Source organism: Alligator sinensis, unplaced genomic scaffold (assembly GCF_000455745.1).
Source record: "Alligator sinensis unplaced genomic scaffold, ASM45574v1 scaffold672_1, whole genome shotgun sequence".
In the NCBI taxonomy this organism is placed as follows: Eukaryota; Metazoa; Chordata; order Crocodylia; family Alligatoridae; genus Alligator; species Alligator sinensis.
Window position 1 is genome coordinate 148,307 of NW_005842830.1, and position 12,946 is coordinate 161,252.

General features: G+C 44.0%; 1 protein-coding gene across 2 annotated transcripts in view; it reads left to right on the forward strand.

Annotated features, from left to right (window-relative positions):
* Positions 1–12,946, forward strand: part of PTPRQ (protein tyrosine phosphatase, receptor type Q) — a 239,951-nt gene that overhangs the window by 71,262 nt on the left and 155,743 nt on the right. For both annotated transcript variants that reach the window (XM_025191547.1, XM_025191548.1), the window contains 2 exons: positions 3,518–3,646; positions 4,700–4,846. In XM_025191547.1, the coding sequence (XP_025047332.1) occupies positions 3,518–3,646; positions 4,700–4,846 (276 nt within the window). The remainder of the gene's footprint in view (positions 1–3,517; positions 3,647–4,699; positions 4,847–12,946) is intronic.

The window sequence follows — 12,946 nt, forward strand, 5'->3', positions numbered from 1 at the left end:
TCCTTTTTGAAAGCACAGAGGCGGAAAGGGATCTTGGAGTCATTATTGACTCCAAGATGAACATGAGCTGCCAATGCCAGACTGCAGCCAGCAAGATCAGCCATACCTTGTCATGCATCCAAAGGTGCATCTCAAGCCAGTCCAGAGAGGTGATCCTCCCCCTCTATGCAACATTGGTCAGGCTGCAGTTGGAGCACTGCGTCCAGTTCTGGGCGCCGCACTTTAAAAGGGATGTGGCCAGCCTGGAGAGGGTTCAGAGGAGGGCCACCCGCTTGGTGAGAGGGCAGCAGGACAGGCCCTACGAGGAGAGACTGAAGGACCTGAACCTGTCCAGCCTCAGCAGGAGGAGGCTGAGGGGGAACCTGGTGGATACCTACAAAACTCATCAGGGGAGATCATCAGCAAATAGGTAGAGCCCTTTTCTTCCCAGCACCACCTGGGGTGATGAGGAACAGTGGTAATAAGCTGATGGAGAATAGGTTTAGGTTAGAGATCAGAAGGCAATATTTTACAGTTAGGGTGGCCAAAATCTGGAACTAACTTCCCAGGGAAATGGTCCTCGCCCCTACCTTGGGCAAATTCAAGAGGAGGTTGGATGATCACCTGTCTGGGGTCTTGTGAACCCAGCATTCACTCCTGCCTGTGGCAGGGGGTCAGGCTAGATGATCTGTTCAGGTCCCTCCTGACCCTAGCTACTATGAAACTACTATGAAACTATGAAAAGATGCCACCAAAAAGTCCTTGCTTCTTGTATATTTCCTGGACTATCAAGACTACAACACTCTAAACCTATTACAACATAGTTGGAAGAGGTGTTAGTGGAGGTTTTGGGCACAGAGTACCCTCAGCTGGGGTCTACTGGAGTGGGGGGAAGCAGCCTGTCCCCCCACTCCCCACTCGAGCGGTTTAAGGGCCCCCCCCTCCACCTCAGTGTACTGGCCCCAGACCGGGGCCTGCCCATGCCCTCCTCCTGAGTGAGGAGTAGTGGGGGAATCTTGGGAAGGGCTGCTCCCCACTGGCAGACCCTGGCTGTGGTTTCATGTGGGCCAGGGAGGGGGTATAAATCCCCTTCCTACCCTCTACTTCAGCCTGTAGGCCTGGCTGCACTCTACTCTCCACTAAAGTGGAGAGTGGGGAGAAAAGTCTGGGAGGGTTGCCTCCCCATGGCAAGGTATACCCCAGCTGGGGTTCCCCCACCACCACCTCAGTGTGCTGGCTGGGCCAGGGCCTGGCTATGCTCCCCCCCCCCACCTGCCTGCACTCTGCTCAAGCAGGGAGTAGGGGAAAAGCCTGGGAGGGGATGCTTCCACCCCCCACAGGCAGACCCCATCTGGGGTTCAGAGCTGGGTCCCATCTGCCCCACCCTGTCCTCTTCTAAGCCAATTGAAGCAGTGATAATGCTCTGGCTAGGGAGCAGAGGTGCAGGGCCAATCCTGCTCTGCTAGAGCAGGCAGCACAGCCCAGGGTTGCAAAGCATCCTGGGATTCTGGGGGACTGTGAGTTAACTTGAACCAGGAGGTGGTCTGGGATAGAAGTTCCATAAACTGGTTTGACCTAAGTCAGTTCAGTCTAATACTACATCCAACCAGGTTTATCTTAAACCAGTTTTGGTCATTTTGGAAGCAGAGCACAGAGGCTGCTCCGATGTGCTGGAATTCCAGCGTGTCAGAGCAGACTCGATTAATTGAGTCTGCTGCAGCATGGCAATTGCCAGTGTCTCAGTAATTAAAGCCCCTGTGAGAACCAAGTCCTGAGATTTGGAAGCTTCTGCCAGTTGTTTAAAGAAGACCTTTATCTGCTGCTGCTTCCTCTTGGTTTAGTGGCCTGTAACAGATGGCCACCATGACATCTGCCACTACTGCTTCCCCCTCTGACCTTTATCCAGATGCTTTCAACAGGTCTATCTTGTACTTAGTACTGCATCTTAGAAAAAGTATACTTCACCTTTATGTATAGGGCAATGCTTCCTATGTTTTTCCTCTGCCTGTCCTTCCTGAACAAGCTGTACTCAGGCATGATTGTGCTCCAGTCACGTAAACTATCCCATCATGTATCCATAATCCCAGTTGCACATCCCAGTTCACATCCCTGTGAACATTGCTAAGGCTTCTGCTATTGCTTCCACTTACTAATTTTTTATCCAGATAAAACAATGACTTTTCTTTAAATCCACTACATAAATGAAAGTAGTCACTTAAAGGAGGAGGGAGCTGTAAACCTGTGGGAGCAAAGATAAGTTATTGGAAGAAACTACAAAATGAGCACTGGGCAGTTGAAAGAGAGAACTTAATTATGTAAAAGAATAAAGTCATTCAAAAGGGAAGAAGGTTGTTGTAACTTGAGGACTACGGAAAGATCTGGTAAACTATAATGAGCCATAAAACCATTTTCTGTGTTTAGCGTATGGTTTTTAGGCTCTGGTAAAACTATGAGTTTTGGTTCCCAGCCCATTTTCTGAATGTATTTTGTAGGTTTCCGTAGAGTACAAAGACTGAATTCAGAAATGGAGTGCTTGTTCTGTGTAAAAGGTCCTTCCGTTGTTGATTGCAGGTTTTTGCTCTTTATCATTTTTTGGAAAGTTGATTCTGGAGCATAATGGTTGCTTAGTTTATCCTACAGTTTAAGTGAGGTCATTTGCTGCATCGGATGATACATAAGTCTACCACTAAATGTGATTTATTGGATCCATAGTTTGCACTACGGGGTGTGTTGATTGTGGTGATGGTAGAGATGTGTTGACAGATATTGCACTTGCTGTTTAGGCAGGTTCTTTCCACTTGCTGTCTGTTGGTCAGTGGGAAGTTTCCTGCTGATAGTGAGTGGGTGAGGTTTGGGAATTGTTTTAAATGCTGGGAGAGAAATATTCCTAACCCTTCCCATTCCTGGATTGTCTAACATCTCTCCCAACTATACAATTGGTCCAATAAAAGATATTTCTGGAAGTACTTTGTTACTCAAAATCTATTAGCAATTTATGCTTTAGAAAATCTAGTAATGCCATGTCTTTAATTCCCATTAAAAGCAAAGGAAAGTTGTTTTTTTTCATGTGCTTAGATCTTTTCTGGTTTGGGTTTTTATACAATTGAGATCATCAATAAATATTAAGAGACCTGCTCTATAAAATAAAGATCTTACATACCTTTCATGAAACATCTACCTTTCTATGGTTTCATGTTGTTCCCACCTCAGTAGTATTTGAGCACCATCCATGTATAAATTAACAGCAATAATGAGGTCCCTAGTACTTCTCTCTTCCAGGGTTTTTTGCATATTGCGATCTCTTTTGCTGGATAATTTACCATCATCCACCCTCCCCCCATTTTTTTAATAAAAGGAAGTGGAATTAAAAATAATATTAATCCAAGATACATTTTTTCAATGTACATGTTTTTAATTTCTCTCTTTCTGATCTGGCTTGACTATTTTTATATAAGATTAATTATATGGTGATAATAGGAAACCCTAATCCAAATTATATGCGACTGTGTGTATATATATGTTTTCAATTTTGTTCTAGTTCCAGAAGATGCACCACAAAATTTTGCTAAAGGCAATGTTACAGCAAAATCCTTTTCAGTGTCTTGGGACCCACCAACCATAGTAACAGGAAAATTTAGCTACAGAGTTGAGCTATATGGACCTTCTGGTGAGTCTGAATCAATGTTATGTTTCCTTTCTTATTGCTGTAACAATTTTATTACAATAAATTACTTTCATTCTTAAACTGGTTATTCAGGAGTGAAATTTTTCTGTTTCAAAATTAGCTTGATAGTACAGTAAAACCTCATTATAACAAATCTCTATGAGACCGGGAGACAAATTAATTAAAATATGGTGTTTGCCATAATAGGGTTAATAAATGTGCTGCCTCAGAATAATGGCATTTTTAGTTCCTGCTCCTGGGATTGTTAAAGCTTGGAGCTTGTTATAAACAGGTTGTTCAAATAATATTGGATTATTGTGTTTCTCTGTTAGTTTTTCAGTGAAAAGGACATTTTTATACACAGAGGACCATTGCTGCTGGATATTCCTGAAACAGACACACACACAAGCTTACCTCTTCCACTTTTTTAGAGAGCTAGTATGTTAAGTTGTCACTTAAATCAAGGAGAACAAAGGGATACGTTTTCAAGTGGAAACTTTTTTATTGCATTGAATTCTTCTATTCCAAAAATCAGAGGTTTATTTGGGTCCAGTTAATAGCCATATAACCTATGTTTAGGGTTGGTCCTCTTGGATTTAACTCACCTCTGATTCCTCTTGTATTGTCCCATTCAAGGCAGTGAGGGTACACATAATGGGTACCTCAATATTGTGTATATTTAAGGTCTTTTTTTCTTCCTCTGACCTAATAGTTCCACCAGCCATCTCCCACTCATATGCACCTCTGGGAGATTGGTTCTTTGAGCCTCTTATCAACACTGGGCAGACAGTGCAATATTAGAAAAGAAATTAACAAGAAGTACATTCTCTGTGTTTCAGAAGTGTAATGTGTACTGCAAATAGTATTTAAATATTTTATCAAAGGTATGCAATATAACTTAGTATGGGACCCATCACTAATGAAATCTTAATGTAAATGAACATTTTTATCATTATTTGATTTTGTTTCATTGTGACAAAAAATAACTACTTTCAATGCACAAATGAAATACTGTTTTAATATTTATACTGATATTTCTTTTCCTTTTCAATTTAGGTCGTATTGTGGATAACAGCACAAAAGATCTCAAGTTTATATTTAATAACCTAATACCATTTACAACATATGATGTGTATGTTGGTGCTGAGACAAGTGCTGGTGTGGGGCCTAAGGCTAATCTTACAATTTTCACTCCAGCTGGAGGTAGGTGGGGTTATAGAAATAAAGTTAGTAAAAGTTATTTTCTTGCTACATGTGATGATTAGTTTCAGTTTTCCCTTCAAAGCCATTTCTGAAAACTGTATATGAAAAACAGGTGTGTTTCTAGTTCACTTCCTCCTTAGTCTAGGCATGTTAGGAACTCTCCCCCCACCCCCGATAAAAACAAAAAACAACCCAGAATATACAGGAAAATGCTGTAGATATTTTCCCCTTCTACTTTCTCAGGCATACACAAAAATTAAAAATGATCAAATTTATCTTCATTTGGAAGCTTTCAAAGATTGTTTAACTAATATGTTTTTTGGCTGAAGGAAAGCAATTACTTAAGAGTAAGGCAATTCAGTTAAAGGAACAACTCAATTATTGGCCATTAGATGGCAGCATGTAATGGGATAAACAAACATTTCTGGAATTAGATGAAAATTTTGGTTTTTTAAGCTAAAATTATTAATTGTTTCATTTAAAATATCTCAGGTTTGATGAATTTTTAATAAGTTCAAAACTGGCTCCATGTCAGGTATTGTAGTAGTAGTTATTTACAGCTTTTACTAAAACAGTACAATAAAATGGACGATAAAATGTTATATGATATAATAATAACTACATACAGTTTACATTTTTTGCTAAAAGCATGCAATAAGATTATACATTCTATCAGTTTAAACAAAATTCAAACAGAAGACAGATGTGAAGGGTACTTTGCTGCCATTTGCGGGGCAGGAAGGACAGTCAGCAGAGCTAAAAAAATGGATAAAATGAAGCAATATACAGTAGTAAAGTGAAACACAGGATTTCTATTTGATTTAAGCCTTTATTCATTGTGCAAGTAGTGCAGATATGCCTGGGGAGTATAAGACAAGCTGTAAGTTGTTAGCAGCCAAACTGTTTTTTGTTCTTTAGCTCAGTATTTAAAGTTTTCCACTAATGGAGAGATCAATTTTCCTCTTATTTCTTCAAAGAATAAATATAATCACAAATTGTAACTTAAGCTATCTAACTTACTCTTCCCTCAAGAATATATCCTCTCTGAATATAGGGTCCAACATCACCTTCCTATGATGACTTCAGATCTCATTAGAGTGAATTGCAGTCTAATCTTCTTTGGCAATCCCTCGCAGTCGAGGATGATTGTCTTCCATGATTGTCCTGTCTATGGGTACAAATGTGGGCTGATGAGCCTGATGCAGGATTGACAGATTCTGTTACAACTTGGGTATGTGTTTCTCTGTGTGGTGGGTGGCTCTGGATTCTTCATTTGGTCCATGACACGCTATTTCTGCCGTTTCTGTTTTTTCATCTCCTGTGTCGTCATAAGGTTTCAGAGTACTGACATCCTTGCAGAAGACTCTTCATCCATTTGAGGTGGTCCTGGGTGATAGTGTCCCACGCATTGATGTTGATGTTACATTTTTGTAAGTTGGTCGTAAGGATGTCCTTGAAGTACTTTCTCTGCCCTCTTCTTGAACATACGCCTTGACTGAGTGGGGAGAATAAAACTTGCTTCAGAAGTCTGAAGTCAGACAATTCCAGACGATGTGGCCAGCCAGTGAAGTTGATGTTGGATGATCTTTGCCTCGATGCTTATGGTGTTTGCTTGCAAGAGGACGCTAATATTGGTGCATCTGTCTTCCCACAGAATTCGAAGGATCTTCTACAGACAGCATTGATGGTACTTCTCCATTGACTTGAGGTGTCTTCTGTACATTGTCCACATCTCAGCTCCGTACAATAAGGTGGGGATTACAACTTCTTGATAAACCATGAGCTTGTTTTTGGATCTGATGTCACCATCTTTGAACACCCATTTCCTCAGGCATCCAAAGGCTGCATGTGCACATTTGAGGCACTGCTGGATTTCTTCATCAATGTCAGCCTTCTGTGAGAGATGGCTTCTGAGGTACGGGAATACTCAGCGTTCTTCAGACTCTCACCATGAATCTGGATTGCTGGAGCTGGGGACTGCTTATTAAGAGCTTGTTGATGAAGGACCTTAGTCTTCTGAATGTTAAGAGTCGGTCCCATTTTCCTGCATGCCTCAGTAAAAACATCAACAATTGCTTGAAAGTCTGTTTCCAAGTGAGCACAGACTGTAGCATCATCAGTGTACTGGAGCTCAATGATTGAGATCAGGGTGGTCTTGGTTTTGGCTTGGAGTCAGCTGAGATTAAACATTTTGGTAATTTAACTCCACTCTGACTGGAAGTGTGTTGCATTGTGGTAAAGAAAATCAAGAAGAATATTGGAGCAATGATGCAGCCTTGCTTAACTCCCATCTTAACCTCAAAAAGATCTGTGCAATTTCTGGTGTTAAGAACAGCTGCTTGCATACCATCATGGAGCATTCAAAGAATGGTGATAAATTTTGGTGGGCATCTGTACTTAAGAAGGATCCTCCACAGTGCTTCTTAGTTGATGGAGTTGAAGGGTCTTGTGAGGTCAAAGAAGGCCATGTAGAGAGGTTTATGTTGTTCCCAGCATTTTTCTTGCAGCTGGCAAGCTGACATCAGATGTGCATCTTGATGCCCTAAAGCCACACTGAGATTCTGGGAAGAACTCTTCAGCAAGTGGAAGGAGACAGTTCAGGAGGGTTCTTGCAATGGTCTTTCCTGTGGTGGACAGAAAGGTGATCCCTCTATTACTTTCAGTCGACCTTATCTCCTTTCTTGAAGATTGTCACCATCATGATGTCCCTGAAGTCAACTGGGATTTCCTCAGTATTCCAAATCCTTAAAATGAGGGCAGGACCTGGGATATGAGCTCCTCTCCCCTCTGCTTGAAGATTTCAGCAGGGATTCCATCAGCTTCAGATGCCTTGTCATTCTTCATCTGCTTTGATGGCTTCCCTCACCTCATCAAGGGTTGGAAGAATCCCAAAATAGTGTCTGACTGGGTATTGCAGGATGGAGTTGAGAGCACTCTCATCAGCAACAAAGTCTTGACTGAGAAGAGTTTCAAAGTACTCCTTCTAGTGGGCATTGATGGCTCTCCTTTCCTTGATCAGATCTAAGGATGGAGGAGACTTGAAGGGGGTTGGTCCCTGAGTAGTCAGACCATAGATGGCTATGGTGGCACTGAAAAAAACACACACATTGTGCATGTCAGTGAGATGTTGAATCCCCTTAACCTTGTTTTCCCACCATCTGTTCTTCATATTGCAGGTGCTCCTTTGAACCTCTGCCTTGGTTTGTTGGTTATTTGATTTCTTTTGCTTGGAGTTGATGTCATTCGCTAAACACAAAAGGCCTTGTGCTTGCAGTTGATCAACTCTTGACTCTCCTGGTCAGTCTCATGAAACCAGTCTTTGGTGTTTCCTGGTACAGAATCTGTGTGTCTCTTCACAGGTACTGATGACAATGAAATTGAAGGCACCCCAAATGCTGTCAACATTTTCCCATTGTTGTTGATTGGAATTCGCCAGTTTTTTTGTTGAACGCTGGTGGAAGAGATCTTGCTTCATTGGGTCCTTGAGTCCTTCATTGCTGATTTTCCATCATCATTACTTCTGCTGCAGCCATTGCTTAGGAGCCAGTTTGAGTGACATAACCAAACAGATGAGTCAGTGAGCGTCCAGCTGTCATCAGCTCCTAACATAGCTTGGGTAATGCAGACATCCTTGAGATCCCAGGCGTGACCAATGACTTAATCAATCAGGTACCAATGCTTAGATTATGTGTGTTGCCATGATGTCATGTGCTTGTTTTTTCTAGCAGAACCAAAGTGTTGATGATGGAGAATTTGTTCCCTGTATTTGGTTAGGAGGAGGATGCGGCTGAACTTGACCTTTCCTACTTCTTCCTTGCTGGTGTTTCTGTTCCAGAAGTTTGAGTCCCTTTTGATTCTGGCTTTGAAACGCCTAGAAAACTTAGTCTTTCTCCTTCCAGAACATCAGAAAGGATTTGGTCAAGGCTGGCTTAGATTTCCTCCTTGGTTTCATTGGCGGTGTCAAGAGTCAGGGCATACGCACTGATGACAATGGCATATTTGCTGTCTGTCAGTTGTCATGAGGTGCTCATTAATTCTGATAGGGAACTCATTGAGTTGGTTTATTATTCATTCTTGATGGCAAAACTAACTCTGAAGCTGGTATTCTTTTTCCTGTTTACCCTTCCAGACGAAGGTATAGCCACCTCTATGTTCTTGGAGTTGCTCATCTGCTGCTCTCTGGGTCTTGCCCAGTGCATCTATGTCAATGTTGTTGCCTGACTTTTCAAGTCACAATTGTGGTGCAGCACTCTAGGCGTTCACTATTAGGATTGTCCATGAGGGTCCTGATGCTCCAGGTTCTGAAATTGGTTTTATGTCTTCGTTGATTTCAACCACAGTAAAGGTGATCCCACTGGACATGTTTATCCATTCAGGAAGAAGGCAGAGAGGCTATGTTTAGGGACCTTTTCTAGCCCCCTCCCCATGTGTGGTAAGCAGAGTGGATCTTGAAGTTACAGCTGCTAAATCACACTCCTGCCTTGTCGAAGTGCCAGATGACCTTTTTGTAACTGCTACCTTCATACCAATTCATGACTAGGAGCTTCCAGACCTCACAGTCCTGGTCCCATCATCACTAGCTAGTTGCCAAATAGCCTAAAAAATGTGCTGGAAAATCCAGTTTCATGGAAGCTGCCTGTGTGTGATTTCTTTTATCATGGAGAAGCTTCTGCACATTCGCTTCCACATGGTTCTTGACAGAATGGGACCTCAATCCAATGGCAAGGAGGCCAAGACAATTGGAGATCTTGTATCTCTACAACCGTTGTCCACTTTTTCAGCTGTTGAGATTCTCATGTCTTCCTCTACCTGTTCTGCTGTTGAGGACTTGTAGACCTATGACTAGGGGCTGGGCAGGCTTATTATAGTGGTGACACCTTGGCACAGCACTATCAAGGGATACATGGATGTATGTCAGTTTTCAGGAGGGAAAGCATTGTATCTGCTGTCTCCACCATGTCCTGGTGGTGCTGCCACTGCTTGGTCAGCGATTGAGAGCTGCTCCTTATTTTGCAACTAATTTTCTCTGGAGGTCATTCTTCTATCCACTACCTGTGGACATGTTGGGTAGCAGTACAGCTCTGTTGCCAGTCTAGTAATTGCCTCTTGTTTATAGTTTTATACAGCACTATAGGAGATGCCTTTTCAATGTAAAAACGTTGAAATGTAAGAAAATCTCACTGCCTGCATATCTGTCTCCCTGCTAGTGTCTTTAATTCTTACATCTATGGGCATTTATACACTTACATTTTTGTCCTGTGACACGCCAGAGATCTGCCACTTCGATTAATTGAGTCTGCGCCACACGCAAGTTGATGCGCACCACGCTGTGCTGCATGCAGTTGTATAAGCGGCAAAATGCACGTCAGCAGACAGAAAATGGCAGTGGTGCGTTTTTGAACTAAAGCACCTTCATTGTGTTTTAGTTCAAAAACGTGGCACCACCATTTTCTCAGCGCTAATGCACATTTTGCCACTTACACAACTGCAAGCGTTGCAGCTCTTTGAAGCATTTCAAAGTTCGTGGCTTGCATGTATAAAAATGCCCTATGTCTTGTTTTAAATATAGGGGAAATACTGGGTCTTTGACTGTCAGAACATTTCTCAGGCCATCTGCGTGGATGAGAATATAAACATATTGTTTATGTGGTTCATCTAAATATGTGTTTATTTGGTAAAAGAGGGGTTTCTAAAATCAACTTCTCAGGCTCTCCAGGAAAAAGTTCTCATTTTTATACAGTAATTTAGAGTTCTTAATTGAGCTACAGTGGTCACATTAAACAGTCCTGTTTCAGAGTGCGTAAGCCCCCACTTCTGTCCGACCTCCCATCCATCGCAGAATTTGGTAGAGATAAAAGCCAGCTTAAAAAAGTAATTAAAGACAGGTATTTATTCAATGTATATGCCACATTTCCCAAAAAGGCTCAAGGTGATTTACAATGAAAGAAACAGAACTATAAAAACAAAGTAAAATATTAAAATAAGAATGAACAAACTCTCCCTCTCCCTGAGCCCAGAGAAAAAAAACATATTCAGCAGCAAACCACCCACTCCCCAAAGCTCCTACTTCTCTACCTCTGACCAAGGAGAATGTCAACCCCCTGTTTCACCCAAACTTGCTTCCCAGCCCACCTTTAGTAAAAACAATTCCCTCCCATCTGTATTCAGTAACATCATTCCTACCTACTCCCACTCCCCTGCCTCACATGCAGGAGATCCTGCCTTCCCCCCCTTATTGTCCCTTCCAAGCTAATCTCCCCCTCTCCAAGGCCAGATACAGGCATTGAATATAAACTGGTATAAGTGACCAAAAACCAGTTTACACCCATAACAAATCAGAAGTTCAGGGCACATAGTCTGGTTTTAAAATGGTGAAACCCCATCTAACATAGACCTGGACTGATGAGGTATCAGACTTCATTGGTTTAGGTTAGACCAGTCTATCAAACTTCTGTACCAGATCCCCTATCCATTCATGTTAGGTCATCCCCACTAGCCCCCAGTCACAGGGAGATGTGCTAGTGCTTAGTTGCCTGTGGCAGAGCACGTTTGGTACCTACTACTTCAAGGGCTGGGAGCAGCCAGCAGGTGCAAGACAGCCCTGATGAGGCAGCCATTTTAAGGCTAGGGCCACAGGACAGAAGCAGCAGTCTGCTGCAGGCAGCCAGAAAGACAACAGCCAGCTGAGCAGTTGCTCAGGAATACTTTGGAGGTAAGAGCAGGAGCTGTGGAGATAGTAGGAGGCTCCTGGTCCTGGGTAAGATCAAAAACTGCACCCTGCTGGGGAAGGGCAGTCTGGCAGGGCTGTCTATGGTGGGAAAGTCTCCCAGAAATGCCAGAACAGTTACCTCCCCGGAGAAAGGCGCCTGATAACCCCAGCCCCGACCATCTGGTGGGTTATTTAGTGAGCAGGCAGGGGAAGGGCAGGCATGTCTCCGGACACCTGAGCCCCCTGGGCTGAGTGCCTGTAGCCTGCAGAGAGGAAGGTTCAGGACAAACCAAAATGCGAGAAGACCCTGGTGGCCCAGGTAAAGGGGCAGAGAGAGAAGCCCAAGGGAGGGGGCAGAGAGTGACCCAGAGTAGGAACAAGCAGGGAGTCCAGACATTGTTATCAGAGACCTGGGACAGAAGAGGTGTATGGCCTGTGTTTGGAGGGGCCCAAGAAGGAAGACCTATTTGAGATGGAGTAGGCTAGTTGCTCAGAGACCTGACCAGAGGGACGCCCAGCTGGTTAATGCTGGGGCCAGGACCAGAAGGGTCAAAAGGGCCAGGGTGCCCACCGCAAAGGGCGCCCAGAGCCAGGGTTCCTGGGGTTCTGAGTGGCCTAGAGCCGGGGCCAGGGCCTGTGTGGCCAAAGGTCCCAGAGAGGGCCTACTAGTAAGGGGGGGAAGGGTTCAGAGAGCTTGACAGTCCAGAATGAGGGTGGAGTAACCGCCTGATTAGGAGTGATCTAGTTGGGGTGCTGACTTGAATGTTATGGGGCCCAGTGTGGGGCCAGAGCCATTAAGAACTTATGATGCCACTGCGAGGCATGGGACACGGTAAAGGGAGGTCAGAGCCATGTGTATAGCGCCCCCTGGCATCGGGGCAGTAAAATGGGCAGCCTCCCACTTATATCAAGTTATTACATGAAGTTATGGTAGGCGAGACAGGGCAGATTGTTCTAGACAGGTGGGCAGGCCAACGTGAGACCCGGCCCTGGGGTGGCCTCCTGTCACATTGCTCCAGACTGTCACAGACCTGGCAGCACAGATGCAGGCAGTCAGGGGCAGGGAATCTCACACCAGGCAGCAGGGACAGAGTGCTCCATAGAAAGAAGGATCAGAGTTCGGCATCAGCAGCAGCCGAGGGGCCCAATCCTTCCTTCTATGGAGCACCCAGGCCACGCCTGACTGGCTGCTAGGCACATGCCCTCAACTCCCTGCCGTCACCATGGACCCTGCCCTGTGCCCACCCTACGTTTCCCAAAGAGCCCAAGAGAAGGTCAACATGGCAAGCCTAGCCAGTGGTGGCTGGGACTGTGGGGAGCCAGTGGTATACAGTGACTGTGGGGAGGGGCTATTTCTTCTCCTGCTGCTCAATAGAACTGACATTTTTGTT